A 23,293-nucleotide genomic window follows, 5' to 3' on the forward strand; every position below is an offset into this window, starting at 1 on the left:
TTTCACACTTCATGAAAATCAATAAAAAACAAAACGGCGGATCCGACTTCCAACTGTAAACAAGCCGCCAGGCGGATTACGCCTCTGCATTTCTAAGGTAGTGTGTACGGGCGAAATTGACAGCATCATTGTTTACAAAGCCCGTAAACAGAGTCGCCATAAACAAAAACCAACTGCTTGATACGCCCGGGGGGAATAACAAATTTCCCCTCCGGCGAGCACGGCGAAACCCACATTTGTTTTTTGTTTTCTGGCGACACTGCAGGGCGAAATTGTGAGTGGTCAAAATAAGAGGGCGACTCAAAAATGGCCTAATCAACATTTCATAACAACACTCGGCGAAATATATTTTTTTCAATTTTATCAAGGAAAACGATATTAGATAAAATATTTTAGTAATGCTTCCGAAAACTAGTATTGTTTTGAAGTGTTTCAATACATATGAAGGCGCAGTATGCAAACACTGTTAAAATACGATTTAATTTTCTGAAGCGAATTTTCAAAGCTATTTTGCTCCATTCGATATCATTGCGTCTTCGGCCCTTTGGTCGGTTCATGATCGATATCAGTAAAATTCTAGGCTAGGTTTTCAAAACGACGTATTGACGATTTGCTGGAACAGAAAAAAACTCGACAAACATATGATTACGGCCTAAAAGCCAACTGTCAAAATCCACTTTGAATGGAAATTCCGGACAAACCGTTACATGCCAATCACAGATGTTGGAAGTAAACGAAAGAGAAAAGTTTTCTCTTTCACAAACTATTGTGAACTGTGTTCGGCTAGTAACGGTTTGTCCGGAATTTCCATTAAAAGTGGATTTTGACAGTTGGCTTTTAGGCCGTAATCATATGTTTGTCGAGAAAATTAGATTGAAGTAGGCGGAAATCACTCTAACCCAGTTAATCTCAGCCGGAAATTAAACGGAATTTTGGCTGGTCCCAGGTCGTATTCCGGCTCCACTGACACAACCGATTCCAGTTAGAATCGGTTGTATCACTGGAGCCGGAATGCGAGTTGGATCCAGTCAGAATTCTAGTTCATTTCCGGCTGAACTTTACTAGGAAACTTTGGACTAAAATACACTAAGGTTTTTTTACATGTTTTTTTGCACGGTTTTTTTACATGTTTTTTTGCACGGTTTTTTTACACGGTTTTTTACACGGTTTTTTCATACGGTTTTCGCAATTAACACGGTTTTTTTTAGCAAGGTTTTCGCAATTAACACGGTTTTTCTGAAAAAAAATTTAAAGGTAAAAGACTTAGACGACTTTTGACCAAGTATTTTTTGCAAGGTTTTTCGCAAAAATATTCTAAGTCTTCTTGAAGGCGACTTAGACGATTTTTGATCCAATTTTTCATGTCCATATCTGAAGCGATTTTGAAAACCAAGATGGCGACTTCCGGTTCAGTGGAATTCTCTTAAACCTCACTAATATGGGTATTTTTGGAATGGGATTGATGAGTGGACGTCAGATATCGATGTTTAAGGCCTTTTTGAAAACCAAGATGGCGACTTCCGGTTCAGTGAAATTTTCAAAAAAAACCATCAATGTGGGTGTTTTACTATGTTTTGCTATTACCACAGACTAACAGACATAACACTATAAGGGAATTCCCTCACAAAACATCGATCCGACAATTTTCCCAGAACACTAGCTCCACCTTTTATTCACGGTCCCAAACACTCATTTACTGGTAGGTTACCCCTCAGGTTTGGGAGCAATTTTTCACTAGTGGTCTATACCCCGTATGCTTGTTCATATGACAGTGACGCCATAATTTCAAATGTGGCCACAGTCCCAACTACAAATATATTTAAAATGACCGTTAAAGCGGGCGAAGCTTTGTTTTTGAGTGTTATGTCTGTTAGTCTGTGGTCATATATCGATGTTTAAGGTCATTTTGAAAACCAAGATGGCGACTTCCGGTTCAGTGGAATTCTCTTAAACTCCATCAATATGGGTATTTTTGGAACAGGATTGATGAGTGGACGTTTTATATCTATGTTTAAGGTCATTTTAAAAACCAAGATGGCAACTTCCGGTTCAGTAGAGTTCTCTAAAACCCCCTAATATTTATGGATTTATGAGTGGACGTCAGATATCGATTTTTAAGGCCATTTTGAAAACCAAGATGGCGACTTCCGGTTCAGTGTAATTCTCTAAAACCCCACTAATATGAGTATATTTGGAATGGGATTGATGACTGGACGTCAGATATCGCTGCTTAAGACCATTTTGAAAACCAAGATGGTGACTTCCGGTTCAGTGAAATTCTCTTAAACCCCACTAATATGGGTATTTTTGGAATGGGATTGATGACTGGATGTCAGATATCGATGTTAAAGGCCATTTTGAAAACCAAGATGGCGACTTCCGGTTCAGTGGGATTCTCTAAAACCCCATCAATATGGGTATTTTTGGAATGGGATTGATGAGTGAATGTCAGATATCGATGTTAAAGGCCATTTTGAAAACCAAGATGGCGACTTCCGGTTCAGTGGGATTCTCTAAAACCCCATCAATATGGGTATTTTTGGAACGGGATTGATGAGTAGACGTCAGATATCGATGTTTAAGGCGATTTTGAAACCAAGATGGCGACTTCCGGTTCAGTGGAATTCCATAAAACCCAATCGATATAGAAATTTTTGGAACGGGCTTGGCGAGTAGGCGCCAGATGTAGATGTCTGAAGCTGTTTTGAAAATCAAGATGGCGACTTCCGGTTGAGTGGAATTCTCTAAAAACCCATCACTATGAACATGTTTGCAACGAGTTTGACGAGTAGATGCCAAATATGGATGTCTGAGACCATTTTGAATACCAAGATGGCGGCTTCCAATCTAACGGAAATTTCTATAACCCAATCAGTACGCATATGTTCAGAGCGGGACTAATGAGCGCATGATAGAGATCAATGTCTGAGGCCATTTTGAAAAACAAAATGGCAACTATAGGCTTAGCGATAGTCTGTACAGGAGCCCGGGGCTAGTTGGCGGTTGGGGTAAGTTGGCGGAATCCCTTTTTCTCTGTTTCTATTAAACATATAGCGCTGCTTCTTCTTGTGTACCTCAAGTTATGTGAAACCCGTTATCCAATGTGCTTTTGTTGCAAAACGATTTGTTTGGTGGAAGTTGTGGGTGATATTGTTTTTTCGAGCATACCAAGTAAATTTTCTAAATTTTAAATGCTTTGCGTTATTAAGGGTGATTTTCAATCCATTTCCCGAATGATAACATGCTTCGATAGTGCGTGAAAAGAGCTTTCAATATCCGTATAGATATTACATCTATCCTAAAACAAAAGTTATTTTTTTAATAGTTTTTAATAAAATATGCGGTTGGGGTAAGTTGGCCGTGGTGCACGTGGGGTAAGTTGGCAGTGCTATTTACAGTGCAAAAAAGTCATCAAAATTTTATTTCTGGAATTCACTCCAAAGTAAGAAAATCTTTTTCTTGTGTATCTCAACAATGTAGAAGACATTGATTTCGGCCAATTGAATGAAGAATTTCGAAAACTTGCTTTTGAATAGGGAGTACGCGTCAAAATCAAAATGCCGGGGTATTGAAACTGAAATATAATAGCAAATGTCGGTTAATATACCGTTTTCTCGAAAAGACATTTAGCACGTTCCAAAAGGACCCTTGAAGTAATTGAATCTTCATTTGATTCCTTAGTTTTCGGCGCATCGTCGCATACCGCCAACTTACCCCGGGGCTGGGGTCAGTTGGCGGGTCTTCCGCGACACATATTTTTGTCTCTAAAAATGGAGACAATGCATCAAACACTCAATGCAACATCAAAAAATCAGAGATGTTGCCAACAGTCTGCTCTTTCATGCCACATGTTCTATTTTGCAAGATCTACTTGCATCAAAGCGGTAAAAATTGAAAACTGAAAACACCGCCAGCTAGCCTCGATCTCCCCTATAACTCAGACAACGTGGAGTATTTTGGAACTCGATTGACAAATATAACCACTTTGACAAAATTCAGTCTTCAGTTCAGTAACGCCATCGAACGAGTTCACATAGAACTAATCTGTCAAAGTTCACACACTCACACTACTACAGAGTATCGCAAGGCGTGCGCATATACGAGAGCTGTCATTTTTCCTGTTCTTTTCTTCAATGCTTCAATGCACGCGGCGCATTTGGGAATGTCGTTCTGTTCGTACCGACATGAGAGCGGAGAGAATCATCAAAGAGAAAGGAGCACATCCTTCTGAAGCGCATTAGTTAAGCAGTAAAGAATGACGGCTAGCAACTGGAAAAAAGTATACTGAAATTATTGTCTGTTTGTTTTATCCTGCGGCTGCGAATACAGATTTTTTCATTTGAGAATGGGTTAGTCGGTTTAATCTGGTGTAGTATTTCACTTCCCCGACTAAGTGTCAAGAATACAAAAGCACCAGCTACTCTCGCTGTGGAGGATGAGTCGTACGAGCATTGCTCTCCTCCATAACTAACAGGAAAAGAAGAGCAAAGGAGGCTGCGGCATAACATGGGAAGCACTATGTGGTGTCGGTTAATTATCACCAGTGGTCGCAACAAAGGGGCAAAACCTAGGGGCAGATCACTCTAAGAATGTATAACAAATTTGCATCAAATTGAAAAAATGCATTTAATTTCCATTTTTGCATCAGCTTGTTTGACAAACGTCCTACGCTGATCAACTTTGTTCCACGTTTTGTTAAATGTAGGGCTAATTTTTCTGTAGGGTTTTGACGTCTTGCACGCAACGCAAACAACATTGCACGCAACGCAAAAACGTTGCACGCAACGCAAAACACATTATGAATTTCTATTTTGATGGAAATAAATGCATTTAATTTCGCTGATTTTTAAAAATGCATCACAAGTGATCTGCCCCTAGGGCAAAACTCATCTCCCTAGCCAACAGTTAAGGGTCGCTTCAGGAGTAGGAACAACACAGGAAAAACTCGTTTTATGTTGATCTAGTCAGTTGGATTAGAACAAATCTGCCATACCTTGGTGCAGTTGGTGATAAGCACCACTAACAGTGAAGTGATTTGGTAAAATTGCAGCAAAAGGACTTTTTTACATAATTTTGAGCGACTTAGTGGGATGCTACATTTCACTTGTAACATATAGCGAAAAATTACTTTTCTTAATTTGTAGTAAATTTGATTTGTTTTTCATATTTATTGCTTTGTGAAAGAAATCAGCTATATTTGGTGAACTCATCTTCGTCACCTTGAAACGAAGTGTTAGTCGGGCAAAATAAATCTGAAACAGAATAATAGTTAACTTAGACTATATAAATATTTTGTAAAGAATCAATTAATTAAAAAAATGAATTATTCTTCTTCCCACCAAACCCGGACGGTGGCAACCCTAGATTGGGGAAATTCATAGCTGAGTCAATCTTCCGAGATGTGCATTATTATTTTTTAAATGATGAACAAAAAAAATTGCACTGCAAAAACCGGTTGAGGTTAGGTATTTCGTGAGGCAAACAAACCAAACTCCTTTGGTTTGACTTTGCATCTGTGGTTGTAAATGAGCTGTAAGAAATCTTAATTCATCGTTTCATTCCATTTGCCATTCTTCTCACTTTCATTCCGATGCGAAAAGAACCAGCCTCCTGGCAACCCTATACCATCATATTGAGTTCTTTGCGACCGGTCTCACGAACACTAATGAAGTTTCCTGGTTGAAAACAATCCCATTTACTTTTGCCGTCTCTTGTGATGTAGTATTTGTGTCATGTGGCGTGTACGTACATGAGCCGTAGAAAAGTCTATGGACTTTGACAGCGACCTTCATTTATGGGGAGGTGTATACAGGTGTACACATTTTTTTTTCTATGTGTGCATTAGCTGTCACTTTTTTCGGGCAAACAAGAAGAATGAAGAAGAAAACAGAAGCACGTGGTCTCATACTTCATTCTGTATGGTTAGTGATGTAAACATTTGCTCTTTTGCGATCCCGGACGCCATACTTATTTTTATCACGTGCTTGCAAGCTTCGTTTCGATTGGTCGGTTTGTTGATTATGTGCTTCGCGGTCCTGGGCCGCCATTATTAATTTCACTAGCAACAAACCAACACACTCAAACTTGACGAATGTGAACACCTACACTATAATGCATCTCGCATTTATGGGGCGTTATCAGCGTTGCCAATGTTCCAGATTTATCTGGAATTTTCTAGATTTTTCCTAACTGAACATTTGTTCAAGCCAGACATTTAGCCAAATTTTTGAAATTTTGCCAGATTTTTCCAGATATTCTGAATTCTACGTTACACCCCAGAGGGAATGCCATTATGCCAGATTGTTACACACAATTTTTGGGAATCTGGGTCATATTTTCCAAAACAAAAATAAATTAATGTTCTATGGAGACCAAAATGTATGCCAAATTTCGATAACTTTGAGGTCGCTGTCAAGTGACAGATTTTTCCAGACATTTTTATTTGAACTGCCAGATTTTCTTTGAAAAATAGTGGCAACCTTGGGCCCAAAACAAAGAATTATGTTCGGCACTATACACGATGTTCAAGTATTCCACACGACGTTTTGCATATTGTGGGATGATTTAACACCATATTATTCGGAAAAAACAACATTTAGTAACTAATTACAGCTTTTAATCATTCGATTCAAAATTAATGTTTTGATTCTCATGGCAGTGATGCTGGCTGTACAGAGACGTCGTCCTTGACAGGGGCCACATTTCCAAAAGCATCTGACATGTTCGCGCAATCGCACGCTGAAAGAAATTTGTACAAGTGCGTTTTGCTGGTTCAATGAAAACTCGAAAAATGGTGTTGGAATCAACAAAATGATGTTGTCAAAGGTTTGTTCGTGAAATTTGACAGTGGGATATCTTGTACTTTATCATCTTTGGTTTTTTGCATTATTCACAGTTAGTGCCGAAGAAATAACCAAAGTTAGTTGGTCGCGAATGTTGAGTATTATTCCAAATTATGCTGATTATTGTATTTTCTTCAAATTTTGTGAGCTTTTTGCTTCCGATTTTTTAAATTAATAATTTCCTTGTTGAACCAAACTGGATTTTTGGATGCATTATTTCGTCGTTGTTTCGTGAGTGGAACTTTCTTCTGTATTATTTGCCAATTTGCGTTATTTAATTTATATTTAATATTTTCATAATTAGCTTTTCTATAATCGAAGACGTCCTCGAAATCACAGTCAATGGAGTTATGATTCTTGTGCACAAAAACAGAGAACTCTATTGCTGTGTGAAAGGTTTCATTTTTCCATAAGGGAGAAGATTCATCAACACAGAAATCTTCATTAATGTTTGTTAATAGCAGATCTAAATAACAATTGTGTTATATGGTTTATTTGATTGAGTCCTAGAAATGCAATTTTCTCAAACATATATTGTAATGTTTCGTTTTCACCGACTACAGGAAGTAGAATACTCTCATTTTTAGTCAGAAATAAAATCTAAGTTGCGCTGATTAAAATCACCATATATATGAACTTAAAATTCTGGTGGAAAATTGGAAATATATTCTGCTGCTTGAAAGAAAATCTCATATTTTGATTTGCAAGCTAGATCCGGTGGTAAATATACTGAGACACAAATGTGGATTTCGTCAGCGAAATGTGCTTTAACCCATACATGTTTAAATTCTTTGAATTTTGAAACAATAAGATAAAAGCGATAAAAGCTCCTCCGCCTGGCATTCTTTGGGTTAGTCGTAAATCACGATCATCTCTAAAAACATTATAGTTACTCCTAAAAACCTCTTCACTTTCTATATCCTCATTCCAACTTGTTTCAGTGCCTAGAAATATCGAAAATGAGGAGCCTAGTATATTCTTATGAATTTCGTTCATCTTTACGGCATCCCTCATTCTATTAAAATTTTGACAGTAAACTAAAATTTCAGTAGCTTTCGAAGAAGTTGGTTGTGATTTGTTATGCGTAGCAATATTGCTTATTGCTTTGAAAGTTGAATTTTTGATGCACTTCGCTATCACGCTTTTTCCACGGTTGCCAAATGAAATGATATGAAATCGACAAAAAATTAACTTTTTCCATCAAATTTATTGTAAAAACCGGGATACTGGCAGCCATGCTAACCTTCCAGCTACTAAAAGTAAGAAGAAGTTTGTTTTTGACACTTTTCTATGTCAATTATTTGTCAGGTCGAAGGAGTTGCACTTTTGATCACACTTTTGATTCATCACACTTTCATACTGTGCAGTTCGATTTGGTGGGAACTGTGCAATATTATCTAAAACTATTGTACTGTTACCAGCTGCGATATGTTTGTCCTGGTCTGCCCCTGAGAAGTGCGTTAAAATTGACGAAAACACGAAGGTTCACAGGAGTAAGATGAACAATGATGTTGATTGTTATGGTGATAGTTGTTGAGTCCATTGTTGTTTCTGTTGTAGTTATTGTTTCTGTTGTTGTTGTTGTAACTGCTGTTATTGATGTTGTTTCTGTTTTCGTTGTGGTTGTTCTTGTTTCTGTTGTAGTTGTTGTTCCTGTTCTCGTTGGTGTTTCTGTTGTTGTCGTTGTTGCTGTTGTTGTTACTGCTATTAATGATGCTGTTTCTGTCTCCGTTGTGGTCGTTGTTGTTTATGTTGGGCCTGTTTGTATTGAAGCTTTTGGTGGTGTTATTGGACTTGCAGCTGTTATTTTTGTTGTTATTGTTTTTGTTTCTATTTTGGTTGTAGTTGTGATTATTGTTATTGTTGTACTTATTGTAGTTCCTGTTCTTATTGCTCTTGCTGTCTTTGTTGTTGTAGTTGTTATTGTTATTACTGTTGATATTGCTGTATCTTGTACCCTGTTTTCTTTTCGATTTTTTACTCTTTGTAGCTTTATCTTTCTCTTTTTGTTGTTTAATACGACGCTGTTTGCGTAAGTCATATTCTGACCAGTCAGAACGTCACACTCTTTTCGATCCAAGTGTGCGCCATCCATATTTTGCCACTTGATTATGCTGCGAAACTGAGATAGCAGTTTTATTTGAAACGACGGTCAATTCGTCCATCAGACTGGGTGGAGACACGGCTGGTGCCAAACGAGCATTATTAACACTGGTCTCCAGAGTACTAATTGTCTCAGCTATTGTCCTTACTTCGTCTAAAATATCGTCGACAACAGCGCTGGCTTGTGATTTTATTTCATAAAGAGCATCACGTGCATAAAACGACTGGTTACCGGTATGTTCGTTCTATTGAGACGCCATGTCAATGGTTATGACACTCAAATTCTGAACTTCGCTGCATATTTTCTTTAGCTCACGAGTCAGGTCAGTAGTGAGCTCCATCACGTACTCCTCAATGCGCTTCCTTGTGGATTCCCATAGATATGTTGAATAATGTGGTTATATGGTTTTTCAAAACAACGAGCTCATCGGCCTTATTGACCGTTTCTTTTAGCTGGTGATCAATGTTTTCGAACAGTTCACCAAATGCGTTCAACCTTTTAATGTCGGCAGCCACTCGCAGATTGGAATCCGTTTGCGTCCTGATTAATTTAAACAGCTGCTCCTGATGCAGTGGCGTAGTAGCGGGGGGGGGGGGGGGTTTGGGGACGAAACCCCCCCCCCCCGAAATATTTTGGAGAAATTTGAGAAAATTGAATATGTTGAACAAAAAAATGCCTAATATTTTAAATGAAATTCTCAAAGTTTAATTTGCAAAAGTTATCTTGTGAAAATATTTCCTTGTAGTGAAAATTGGCTGCAGACTCGATACCTTCCTTTCGGCACGTTGTGGAGGCTAGCTCAACCGCCGAGGACTATAACGAGTAGATCGCGGCGAAGCGAGGATCTAGGAGCTTAATGGTTCACGAAACGGATATCGGTACCGAGAGAAATTTCGCCACATTCTGTAGTCCTTGACTGACGGCGAACATGGACTGGAGAGTGTGAGAGAAGTATCCCCATAGAGACCCCCAGGCGATTCGCTACCGCATCGGCCAATGGAACCCTGCTGCAGCACGAAAAAAGACGGGCGGCAAGCTAAAGTGGAAGACGAACGCCTTTAACGAAAACCTCTTTGTTGAGTTACTTCGGCGAACAACGGAATCAAGTACGTTGATATGGCTGACGGCTAACAAGAAGGATTGCGACGGCTTGTGACGTTACAATGTCACGAAAACTAGGGCCATGCAGTAGACGGCGTGCAGCTTACTGGTTAAATGAGTAACTCAATACGCTACACGCTGCTTGTCTTAGAGTCAGAAGGCGGGCTCAGAGCGCAAGATCGGAGCGCATCTAGAAGGTAGGGACTCTTTAAAACGGGAGATCAAGCTTGGCAAGCCAATTGCCATAAGTATCTGTGCTGAGAAATAAACGTCAATCCCTGGGGGACGCGTACTGAGTCGTCATGATGAAGACGAGGGTTCGTCGACACCAGTTGAAACATGCCCGGGTAAGCTAAAGATAATCGTTGAGGGTCTCTTCCCGAATCACGATACAAATACCTGGTCACCGACACCGTACGGCGAAGAAGAAGGAGGTAACACAGTCGAGTGGCAAGTGACTAACGACGAGCTCAAAGACACGTCGATGTGACTAAAATCAAAGAAAACCCCCGGTCCGGATGGAATACCAACCATGGCGGAAGTCACCGGGCCATTCAGCCTCGAATAGACCAATGCGCAGCGTGGCATAAAAGAATGTGGCATCCTGAAGAGCTACTTCCAGAGTAGAGCACTGCTGTACCAGACGAACAAAAGGGCAGAAGGCGATGCGAGTCGCAGCGGGCGTTACTCAGGGCTCCATTCTCTGTCCAACACTTTGGAATGGGATGCACTGATAATATACATTCGTGAATATAATGAATCATGTAATGCACGAATTCATGCGTCGTTTTCTGCAACGAAGTATTTTCGTGCCCTGTAAATAGTAAGTTTCGTTCATTTTATGAATAAGAATGGCCGTATGGTGAACGAAAGCTTTCGTAAATTTTACACATTTAATGTATGTACACTGCACGAATGTTATCGTTGATAACGACATTATTTTTCGTGAATGAAATGAAATGTTGTTTTATTTTAATAAACGTTTGTGTATATTACGAACGATTTCGTTGGTCGCACGAAATTTTTTCGTTTATCTTAGAAGTTTTCGTATTTATTAGCCTCTTATTGTTTTTTTGGGATCGATGTTTGACAAAATCGTTTTTTTATTTAAAAAAATCGATGTTGCCAAATCGATTTTATTGTGGTACGAAGAAATGGCCGCTTGATGAACGAAAGTTTTCGTAAATTTTACTTATTTAGTTTACATTGCACGAAAGTTATCGACATTATTTTTCGTGAAAGAAAGGAAATGTTTCGTTTATTTAAATAAACGTTTATGTATATTACAAACGATTTCGTTGGTCGCATTCGATCTTTTAGGATCGATGTTTGACAGCACCGATATTGCTCCGGCAGAGAAAAACTCAAAATTGTTCATACAAAATCAACGAGCAGTTCGCGACGGCTCAATCGATTCTGTACTGCTCCAGATTCTGAATCAACTGGAAGCGAAAGAGGTTCAAGGAATCTTCCTGCAACCGGCGGACACGGATACGACTACTAAATAGTCAGACAACAACAATTATCTGACGATTATCAACAATGACTCCATATTGCTCTTTTGACGTGGACTGTTTGATGAATGGTGCTCGTAAATATTATAAAGATATTCGTATATAACAGCGAACGACTGGTTTGCTGAATGAAGCTGTTTCATAATAAGCCAACGAAAGTCATTTCGTAGTTTTCACGAAAAACTCGTAATACAAAATAAAAGAGTTTCGATAAAACTACGAACGGTTCATCATATGTACGAAAAATTCGTATATTTTATGAAAGTTGTTTGTACGAAATTAATTCCTAGCGATTTACGAATATATTCTATTAGTGTGGGGTCTTAACACTGCGGCTGCCCAGGAAAGTGAAAATCGTTGGTTTCGTGGACGATGTGTCAATAACGGTGAGACACTTGAAGAAATGGAGGTGTCGGTGACGGAGACAATAGATGCGATCGAGAGCTGGATGAACGGGTCAGGCTGCAAATAGCTCACTACAAGACGGATTTGTTGTTGGACAGCTACTGCAAAGCGGTTCAGCGGATACAGATCACCATCGAAGAGCATGTGAATGCATCGAAGCGTGCACTGCAGCAATTTGGAGTGATAATAGACGACTGATTGAGCTTAAACAACCACGTAGATTACACATGCGAAATGTCGGGTCTTTATCTAGTGTTTCGTCATCGATACTGCGATATGGGGCTTCTGCTTGGGGTGCGGCGCTGAAAACCAAGTGAAACCGCGAAAAGCTGAACAGGTTTCTTCGACTGCTGGTCGTACGAGTCGCGTTTGCGTACCGGAGGCAGTATGCCTTGACGCCGAGATGATTCCCATCTGCATTACCCTGACGGAGGATGTCAAGTGCTACAATCGATGAAACGTCAGAAACGTGAGGAAGATGATGAGAATCGATTCGATGGTGACGTAGCAGCAGGAATGGGATAATACGGAGAAAGGAAAGTGGACCAACCGGCTCATCCAATCCTGTCGACGTGGGTCAATAGAAAGCACGGAGAGATAACCTTCCACCTGAAACAGCTCCTACCGAGCCACAGATGCTTAAGGAGTATCTTCATCGGTGTGGGTACGCAACGTCAACACTGTGCCGGGAGTGTGAGAACGTCGAGGAGACATCGGAGCGTCTTTGAATGTCCGAGGTTTGAAGTCTTTGAATGTCCGAGCAGAGTCTTTGAATGTCCGAGGTTTGAAGGGACGTGCAGGGAGCTACTTAAAACGGGAGGACCGGACATCAACCCGGATAATGTAGCCTACAGAATTACAAGCGACGTAGGGACGTGGAACGCAGTAAACAGAGATATGATGTAGATCAGTGATTCTCAACCTGGGGTCCGCGGGCCCCTAGGGGGCCGCGAAGTCATTGCTGGGAGTCCGCGAAGATAAATATATTTTCCGAGTGCATATTGAATTTCAAATCTTGTTTCCTAACAAATTGAAAATAACATATTGATAGCATACAAAATTTATGTTTATCTGTGGGGGTCCACAGCAACCCAGTGTGATATCTAAGGGGTCCGTGGTAAGAAAAAGGTTAAGAACCGCTGATGTAGATCGACACCGTCTTACAGCGGAATGGACATCGAACAACGGTTTCGGGAGAGCAATCACCGCCAGGGAACTCTCCGCAGGTATAAGCTAGATCCACCGCCGAGGACTAGTCGAATAGACTGCAACAGAGCAGCGAGTATGAGTCGTCGAAACGCCAGCGAATCGGACGTCACGCTCCATGCGGATTCGCCCGACCGACCACGGCACCCCACCGGTTGTTCCGATAGAAAAATAGCGAAAACCAAAGAAGAATCGATATTGGGAAAACTTTTTTCGCCAGGGAACTCTCCGTTAGCGTAAGCTAGATTCACCGCTGGGGACTAGACTGAGTAGACAGCGACGAGACACCACTAGTCGCGGGTCATCGGCGCACCAGTGCATCAGATACCCTGCTTCACCAGAATCGCCGAACTGACCTCGGCATCTAGCTGATTAGCTCGATCTCGGGAGAACTTCTCTCGCCGGGGAATTCTCTGTCGGAGTAGGTCAGGTCCATCGTCGGGGACTAGACCGAGTTGTTCGCGAACAAGTCGAGGACTGAATGGACCATCAAGGAAGTAGTGCTAAATGGCCCAAGAGGAGAACTAAATGGCTTAAAGGAGTTGCGGTGCTAAATAGCACCGGTTACGGAGTCAAAGGGATCAAGAAGTTGTGGTACTGAAACCAAATAAGAATCGGTATCGGGAGAACTTCTTTCGTCTGGGACCTCTCCGTCAGCTTACAGTCAGATTCACCGCCGGGAACGAGACCGCGACGATACACCACCAGTCGCGCCGGGGATCCAGCAAACCGGATGCCCTACTCTACCGGAATCGCCGAACTGACCTCGGCACCTGGCTGGTTGGCTCGAACTTCTCTCGCCGGGGAACTTTTCGTCGGAGTAGGCTAGATCTAGCGTCGAAAACTAGACCGAGTAGTTCGCGAACCAGTCGGAAGCTCAACGAGGGAGTGGTACTGGATGGCACAAGGGAACTGAAGGGCTCAGTAAATTAGACAGTCTGAAGTTTGCCGCCCAGATTGTCCTCGTAGAGGAAGAGCATTTATTCTATACCAACAGCTAGCTTTCCTACCTTGACTACCCAAACCCGTTCCCTGAGTTGTTGGTTTTTGAACATTTTTTTCTCCTGCTCAGAATATTTTTGAACATTTTTTCAAATATATAAAAAAATTCATATCCCCCCCCCCCGAAAAATTTTCTTACTACGCCACTGTCCTGATGGGAAAGTACTTTGCGTGTGTCAATTCCAGTTTTAGGATTATGCTGACATGATGTAATGCTCTTGGCGCCGTTGCACTCCTAGACAAGCCGCGTGATACAATTTGTTGCAAAACTCGCACTTTCATAAGAAACGGTCGTCACTAATTGAACACGATTTAACACTGCACAACATTATGCTGACTTGACTTATCGAAAATCGCGCGTGGCGTAGATCAATCCAATAAATACTTAAAGCGTAGCGCCGTTCGACTACGTCTACTACCGGTAACGGTCGACTAAGAACTATGAAGATGATTACATTCTTTGTGTTGATTTTATTTTTTGCATCATCAGTTTATATCTAATTGCTGCAAATTAATCAAAATTCATATTTGAAAATTAAAAAATTTGATCGAAAATGCATAATTCCACCAGGCCCGATGAGAGGGGGGGTCAGCCAGGGCAATTGCCCTGGGGCCCGGGTCGTAGTTGGGGGCCCGCGCTTTTACCCAGAAGATGAGCGAACACGTCCAGTATTCATAGCAGAGCAAAAAATAATGATAGTAATTTCTTTGTAATCGCTTACCTTATTAATTTGTTATACGATGAAAGCGTAAAAATAGAAACTTTAGTTGATAGTTGACATTTGTTAAAACAAACGTTCTTAAAGAAGATGTCTTGTCTACATTGTGTACAAGTTAAAAAACGAGTTTTATTGCTTGAATCGACGGAATACACTACAAAACGTTGAGAAGTCAATTCAAATTATTTTCGAAGAAAGCAATAGAGCGTCAAAAAGTAATGCGAGCGCACGGACAAACGCATCCGTCTTCTTTCACGTTCGATTCTTTGCTGGTGGTGCCGGTTGTTGGCTTTGAGACACTGGGCGCAATTGTTGTTGAGTGAATATTTGTTCCTGTCAGATCCGTAGATATTGGTTTGTAGCCGTTTTTTGTTTGGCATAAGATTTTGCGGTGTGCTGTTTACGGTTATAGTAAGCGGGTTTTTTTTACCTGCAATTACACAATGTTTTCCTTGGTCAGTGCCTTTTTGCAGAATTCGCGCATAGGAAATTACTATGGGTGCATAACCGGTGTTGTCTGATAAATCCCATTTCCCGGTTGATCCCAATAAAATGGTTTCGTATGAAGGAGTTGGTTTATACGGAAGCATTTTCATCACAAGAAAACGTCAGGAACACCCGGGAAAATGCGAAGATTCAGCTGTTATGGAAGCCACTCCTCCGTCTCTTAATTTAAATCTCTTAATCACGATACCAGGGGTGTGTGGAAATAATTCAAGTAAGCGCCTCTCTGTGGAGCCATTGCCTATATGTACAAGGATGATGTTGTTAACGTGACAGCTTTCGTTGGTGTGCTGCATGTTGTTCCGTGAAACCAAAGACTAGACGTGAAAATCGGTTTCTTATTTTTCCCTCGGCATTCTTCATATCGCACATTTTCACCCTGCCGAAATCTTCCGAACAGTGTTACTATTTTTATTAATGAAATTAGAGTCTTGTTAACTTATTTCATTCCGGCAATATATTGTATCTTGAATCCACTATATTGACGAAAGGCACCGTTTTTCCATGTCATGGGTGTTTAGTAAGGTTTGATAAAGTCATTTACTGAATAATTTCAGATTATAGTGTGGTTTCTGTCTTATTTTTGTTAAAGTTAATGGACCACGTGTACGGTAAATACATGACTAATACCTTTTTCACTTTGCTGCACAATTTCAGTTCAATTTAGTCATTTTTATTTTTTAACGATAATAATTTTATTTGTCAAAATTAATAACAATCTTTTCCTATCAATATAGCAACACTGCCAAACATCATTTCGCTATCCCTGCAGTAACATTGCGTACGGTGCAAAAAGTCAGAATCAACCAATCAGGAGCTGGACCATACTGGCGTAAAATTGGAACAAAAACGCCCCCCCCCCCTATTGTCACGTCTTGTCTTAGCGTGAAACAAACGATTGTGCTTCTTAATATTTGATATGATGCATTTGCAGGGCGTTAACTTCTCCAGGATTGAGCCCAATCTGTACGTTTAGTAATTGTTTCACTTTTCAAGTAGCTGGTCTTACAGGGCATTTCTAAAAATCAATAACAACACAATTCGACTGTAGTTGTTTTTGCCGTGTATTTATAGCGGAACGATTTTTAGCTGCTACTCTGGGCATGATGAGAAGGTAGACTGACCTTAATTAACCGGATAATATGTTTTTTTTGTATTTTTATAGCACGTTCTAGGAATTTTCCCCCAAAAATGCATTGTGTTGAGATAGATAGATCTTGGGCCTCACCAAACATGTGTGTGAAGTATAAGAACCTGATTATAATGTGCGAAATAAAGAAATCAAATCAGTTCAGTTCAGCACAAGGGGTGAGTCGCTTAACAATGTGCCATACAGATTGTATCATCTACGATAACACGATATAAGATTACGATTCACAGTAATACACGATCATTACACTCGTTACCACAATGTGTGGCACAATGAGGCACACTTTTGACAACTCAAAAACTGTCAACAAAGTGTAGTTGAATAATCATAGCAACCATTGCTTTTGTTTTACTGAACACCATGGCACATCGTGGCACATCGCGACACAAGCTACCACACTGTTTGTTTGTGAGCACAATTCGATTTGTGCTAAGCGTCTCACCCGTTGGTTCAGCAGCAGTACTCGGTTGCCCCCTGTACTCACGTCTGATTACTGCGTTAAGTATCTATATTATTATTGGGTCCTACATATACTCACTCCTACGTTATACATATCACATTGTTTATTAGCTAAACGTGCATAAAATCTGTGATTAGAAACGGTTTTCTTGGATTCAATATGAGATAAACTTGTGTAAATTGAAAATCTTTTTGATTTAGTAATTTTAAATGAGAATTTCGAGCTGCATCTGCTACCTTCTCATCTTGCTTACAACAAAAGCCTAAAACAGCTCCACCGCTACCAGCAAATAAATCAATCAGTGTGTCGCTTTGTCTGCACAGTAGAAGCAAAATATCGTTTGCTAACCCACTATTTCGAAAAAAAAATGAGTGACTATTACAAGGAGAAAGTGGCCTACTGTGGTCAAACTGTATTCCTGTTTACCTTCCGAGACGTTTCTTAAGGTGGGCGTCTGGTGTTAAGTGCTCAAACCAAAAGTTTTTTTTACGATTTTGAAAGCAAGGCAACAAAGGATCTTTTGTGTAATGTTAAGATTTATTTATTCATTCATTGTGCACACAAAAAATATATTTTCAGTCACGCAAAGCGACACATACGAGCGTTCCAAGAGTGGACGCTCAACAATATACACGTCAATCGCGAACACGATAACTCTTGATAAAATTGTCTGGCACAGGATATTCAATCAGATTTATAAAGCTTAGACTTGTAGTTACTCGATGAAAAAATAGAAAAATAGAAAAAAGCTCGAGTTGCGGAAAATGGATTCATGAAAACCGAAAAATCTCATAATTCGTACACTTTTCTTCAAAATAATAGGAAGAATTTTTTTTATTCAGTTTTCTGAAAAGCTACACATATTGTGCATTCTCATGAAAAAATCAAGTAGATTCGTTGATTAGTTTTTGTGTTATCGTGTTCACCATTTCGAAAAAGACGTTTCGAGAAAAACACTATTAAAGGGTGTCCAACATCAATTTGCGTCACGGAAAAAACGCTGTAGAAAATAACTCATTGGGTATTTTTTCTTGAAAGTTTGGGTAGAAGTAGTTTAGAGTGTATTGTTTACGCTGTATTTTTATCGCTGCCAGTTTTTCGAAAATTGTTGCCGGTAGATTGAAATATGCGTGAATTACAGCAAATACAAGAAGGACTAGGAGACTATTCTAGAGGTTGAATACTAACAATTAAGCCGATAAAAAAGTTGTCGATTTTTTTGCCCACTACACCAGACGCACCCCTTAAGATCTATTGTTAAAAGTACAAACTGAGCTAAAGCTGACCAATGTTTACACCCTACAGTTTCACCATGTTAGACATAGCGTGCTGATTATGTTCCAGACCATCAATCCAGTACAAGCGTTTGTCGCGGAACGAAATATATCGTTGGTTGTGGCGACATGAAATCAGTACCTCTGTATATATAGGCGATGACATAAACGAGGTACGAATACACGAACTCGCACCGTGCACCTTTAATTACGTTGTTAATCGTTATGTACACTCGAGTACTCGCAAATTGAAAAACTATGTCAATTTTACCCGATTTGTGGGTGATGTGTCAATATGAGCCAACCGGAGAATAATAGAAACCACGGACTCACGAGTTTCTCATGGCTGAAGAGGTACTAACTCATGCTGAACTAGAGGGCTTAGATTTAAAAGGGCCCGGCAGTAATACAAGCCTTGGGGCCCGACGCGGCTCTCGACGGCCCTGAATTCCACGATAACAAAGAGGAATCAGGAGAAGCGATGCATTTTTAAATAAGATTTAGGAGTTCCATTTTAATTGTTTTTCAATAATCTAATAATTTGGATTATGCATTTTAGGTATTTAAAATGGTTCGTTTGTAAAGATTTAATTAGAAGTATTTTGCGGTAATTACCGCAACCGCGACGAACCCTAACTATTAAAGAGCTGGCCATATCGTTGCGAACTCAAAGAATAACACTACAAGGCTCTTTTCATTTCAAAATTTTTGCGGTAGATTGCAGAAGAATCTTTCGTTAGTAATTCATAACATATTGCTCCAGTTTCATTTGACTTCAAATCCGTTTTCGGAGTGTCACCTCACTTGATTAAAGGGATAGTTCTTTCGTGTGAGCCAACTTAAAGTATCAGTTCAAAACCTCGGAATAACGAAAACTTAAATAGACAGTTTAGTACTCACCTTTTTAACGTTGTTATTATGGACGATGGAATTGTTATTGATTAATGGCAGCTGGAATTGTTTCTTCTCCGGGATGAATTCAAACACATAATCATCGCTCCCTCCCCAGGGAGTAAGCAAACTGTCTTCCTCGATGTATTCCCGAATGGATTTGTTGTTAATATTTTTAAGCCTATCAACCGCCTTGGCAGGCAATAGTTTTTTGATAATGTGAAACGTTGCTAAAAAAACAAAACAATCAAGTGCAATAAGCTCTAAAATGGCTTATAAACAATTTTGCTACCAACCATTTAGTATCCATGGCAAATCATATACCAAGATATAGTTCAACGAATATGGGTAGTAGTTTTTGAGTGTAGTTATGATATATCTGGTATAATCCATATCTACGTTGCTTACACCAGCATTGGTAAGTTCGAACATGAAGGTGATGTAGTCATCGCGGGCCTCGCGTATCAGTCGTTCCAACCAATACAGAAATAGACGTTTCATATCGTCTAGATTTCGAGAGCCTCTCGTGTACAACCGCGACCGGTAGATGAACAATGTCTTTCCATCGATGTCCTTCCCCCGGGGGAACATCATACCTTCGTGAAGGTAATCCATTCGGATGTTTTCCTCGCAGATCTCTGGAATGTAATTGCAAATTTCATTTTTTTGATATGTGCGTCGAATAGGAAGTAAGATAAATTAGAATGAATTATATGTACATTATTAAACGTTTGTGAAATTAGGTCTAAATAAAAATTGACAAACACGACATTTAGAATGACCAATAAAATCAAATGTCATTGCAAACATACCATTGATGTTCGCCGTCTTTCGCCAAATACATGTTTCCCAAAGTTGCTTCAGCGATTCCTTCATGTCGAGATCATTGTTTTCCAAGAATTTGGTCAACCATACATCATTGGCAAATATTTTGTTGAGGTCATTTTCGTGGAATCCTCCGGCTATAACGAGAAGATAAAGAATAAATAATAATTTTGCAGGAAATAAACTTCAACAATGCATCATGATCATGGTTGGCGCCTATGGGGTTGTGTCATGGGACAGTTCTTTTTTAACGCATTTTCGGGGATTTTTGTGTCGATCGATTAATTACATGTTTTCAGGTTATTATAATATTTTCGCTAAAAAATAAATATAGATGAATTCACTTATGATGTTACACACGTATGAAAAAGCTTATTAATGGCAAAATTTACAAGATCTATGACATTTTTTCATCAAATATATAGTATAATTTGAGTTCAGGTTGATATTGTTGATGCATGAAGAATTCAGCGCAATCAGTTGATTAGTTTTTGAGACATTGACACACGGTCAAACAATTGGTTGGCAAAGCTGTATCATCGTGCAACATGAGGCCAATCTATGTCGCCATTCACCGCCTCTGATCCCATACTTGCCCGCGGTGCCAACCGGGGTACAGGCCACCTTTTGCCGTTTTTGATTAAACTCGGGACTGGGTCCGGCTCTATCCCCACCCGCTGTCAGTTCGTTCACTTCGACAGGTTGACGGATTGAAGACCTGTTTCAGTTTTGTTTTGAGCGGAAGTGGCATTAGTGAAGATCGGCTAGGATCTGTGGTCGTATGTGTAATAGATAAAGGTTTCAGAGTAACTAATATACAAAATAGATTGTGCCATTTAACAGTGTAATAACATTCATATATAGTGACTACTTTGTCGGTAGCATAACATGAATTACCCAGATTCAAAAAAAAATCACTGCAAAAAAGGCGTATCATATTTCTCACTGTATTAGGTAGATTAGACGCAACTAGTAAAACGAACGCACAATCTTGAAACGCAAATAATTTTACCGAAAAACGGCCTGCGTGACAAAGAAATAATCCCGAGAGAGAGAGAGAGAGAGAGAGAGAGAGAGATCAACCGGATAGCTTACTACGAAGCGTGCGTCACTTTTAAGTGAATGAGTCCTAGTACCCGTACCATAAACCATGCGTTTAACATTATTTATTCATAACATCACACATTCGAATGTTCTTACTCTTGCTACGCGATGAAACTACAGAAAGCATGCGTTTGCATCACACATACTCATATACACATAATTGCACTTTATTACACATACACAATACACTTTTAATGGAAAAAAATGGACAAAAAGAAAGTTCAAAAGGGTCGCTCTTGCTCCTTTGGGGTGTCGGTCTTACCCGCAGCGTTTTTAAAATGTCATTTTTCTCCTTTTTTTGGCAACCAATAATTTTTAATGAATTCAATTTTTCGAAACGCTGAAAAAATTATATTTTGTTAAAAACCACCTAAACAAGAATTATGCACAGAATATACAATTTTAGGATCTTTGTGGAATTTTAGAAAAATTATTGCGCTTAAGGTGTCGGACTTGCCCCGCGGTCCCCGTTAGCCGTATTCATTTTCAATATTCAGTAGATGTTCTACAAAAATCTTCGTTGCCGAGTCGCTTGTCGACATTTTTGCACGAAAAAATTACAGAATGTTATTGAAATGATACATTATAATCAACAAAAGTTTTGATCAATTCGCTTCACCCAAAGTTCTAAAAAAGTGATTTTTTTTCTCTTGCTGAAACCCTTTAACCCCCCCCCCCCCTTAAAGGAAAAAAGTTTTGGATCCCTACATGCGCAAGAAAAAAATTGGACATGCAAGGGTTAAATGATATTATTAACCTTTCCCAAAATGCTGGATACTGAAATATTTAATTTCTTCCTTAATTCTAGAGTTAAACTCCTTCACAAAAAAAATGATACAGCAAGGTCAATGAGATGAGCGGAACTGAAAATCGGGAGCCAGACTGTAGTTAGTTTCTTATTGTCATACAAATTAACTGAAAATAATGATGTTCCTAGGTGCAGTCTCCAGAGATCCCGGCATTTCTGTGGTCAAGGATGTATACTAGGGTGGTACAAAAAATAGATTCCAGCTCCGAGCAACTTTTTAGGTACCATTTGGGCCCTAGAACAACTGTGCAAATTCTTAGCTCGATCGGTGAAACTATATTTTTGCGCCCACTGTTTAAAGTTTACATGGGATTTTGTATGGGAAAGTTAACTTTTACAAAATAATTCCTCCAGGAGTCGCCCATTACTTCCTAAAAATAAATCGTTATGTGGTTTGTATAGGAAATTTAACAAAGAAAAAAAGTCTCGAAAACCACGAAACGATCTGATGCTTGAGAAAAAAGTTATTAAGCAGAAACCGATTGATGCTCTGACGATTGATAAAATATTCATTTTTTCTAGCACCACTGCTGTTGGTTGTCCAATTATACGCAATTTTGTTTTAATCCTCTGTTAACGTATCTAAATCATTTATCTACACTTCGCAAGGTTTTGAGGGATAAATTGAGGCTCCTTTTGTACATAATAAGAGAAAGTTAAAAATTTTGTATATAATAAAACCGTCAGAAGCAGTGATGCTATGAAAAGTGAAATTTTCATCAATCTTCAGGGCATCAATTGGTTTTTGCTTAATAACTTTTTCCACTAGCATCAGATCGTTTTGCAGTATTTTAAACGTTGTTTCCTTGACAAATTTTCTATAATAATCAGACATCTGTTTATTTTTAGGAGATAACGGGCGACTCTTGGAAGAATTAATTTGCAAAAGACAATTTTCCCATATAAAATCCCATGTAAACTTTAAACCGTGGGCGCAAAAATATAGTTTCACCGATCGAGCTAAAAATTTGCAGAGTTGTTCTGGGAGCTAAATGGGACCCAAAAAGTTACTCGGAGCGAAATTTTATTTTTTTCATATAACCATGTCCCACTCTATTGTATACTTTCTGTAGGATGTGACTGTACCATGGATGCAGAAGGTTGTTGCTGGCGGCCGTTTCATCCTCAAATAAGACGGAGCACCTGCGCATTATATTATGAAAACACAGAAATTGCTAGTGGGAAATATTCTTGAGTTTTGGCAGCAGGAAATTTGGCCCCCTATTCACGACATCCACCCTTTGAGTTATTTTGTGTTGGGCCTCGTCGAGGATACTAATAGAACCCACGACATCACACTGAGGTCGTTAAAAAGTAAAATCAAGGCGGTGATGATATCTTTGGATCTAAACATGGTAACAGAACGATTTAAAAAAACCTGTTT

General features: G+C 39.5%; 1 protein-coding gene across 11 annotated transcripts in view; it reads right to left on the reverse strand.

Moving 5' to 3' along the window:
* The window catches only part of LOC131689034 (motile sperm domain-containing protein 2-like), a 130,723-nt gene that overhangs the window by 42,564 nt on the left and 64,866 nt on the right, over positions 1–23,293 (reverse strand). For all 11 annotated transcript variants that reach the window (XM_058973779.1, XM_058973778.1, XM_058973780.1 and 8 more), the window contains 3 exons: positions 19,985–20,134; positions 19,469–19,810; positions 19,182–19,402 (listed from right to left, as the gene is read on the reverse strand). In XM_058973779.1, the coding sequence (XP_058829762.1) occupies positions 19,182–19,402; positions 19,469–19,810; positions 19,985–20,134 (713 nt within the window). The remainder of the gene's footprint in view (positions 1–19,181; positions 19,403–19,468; positions 19,811–19,984; positions 20,135–23,293) is intronic.

This window comes from Topomyia yanbarensis, chromosome 3 (genome assembly GCF_030247195.1).
Source record: "Topomyia yanbarensis strain Yona2022 chromosome 3, ASM3024719v1, whole genome shotgun sequence".
Taxonomy (NCBI): domain Eukaryota; kingdom Metazoa; phylum Arthropoda; class Insecta; order Diptera; family Culicidae; genus Topomyia; species Topomyia yanbarensis.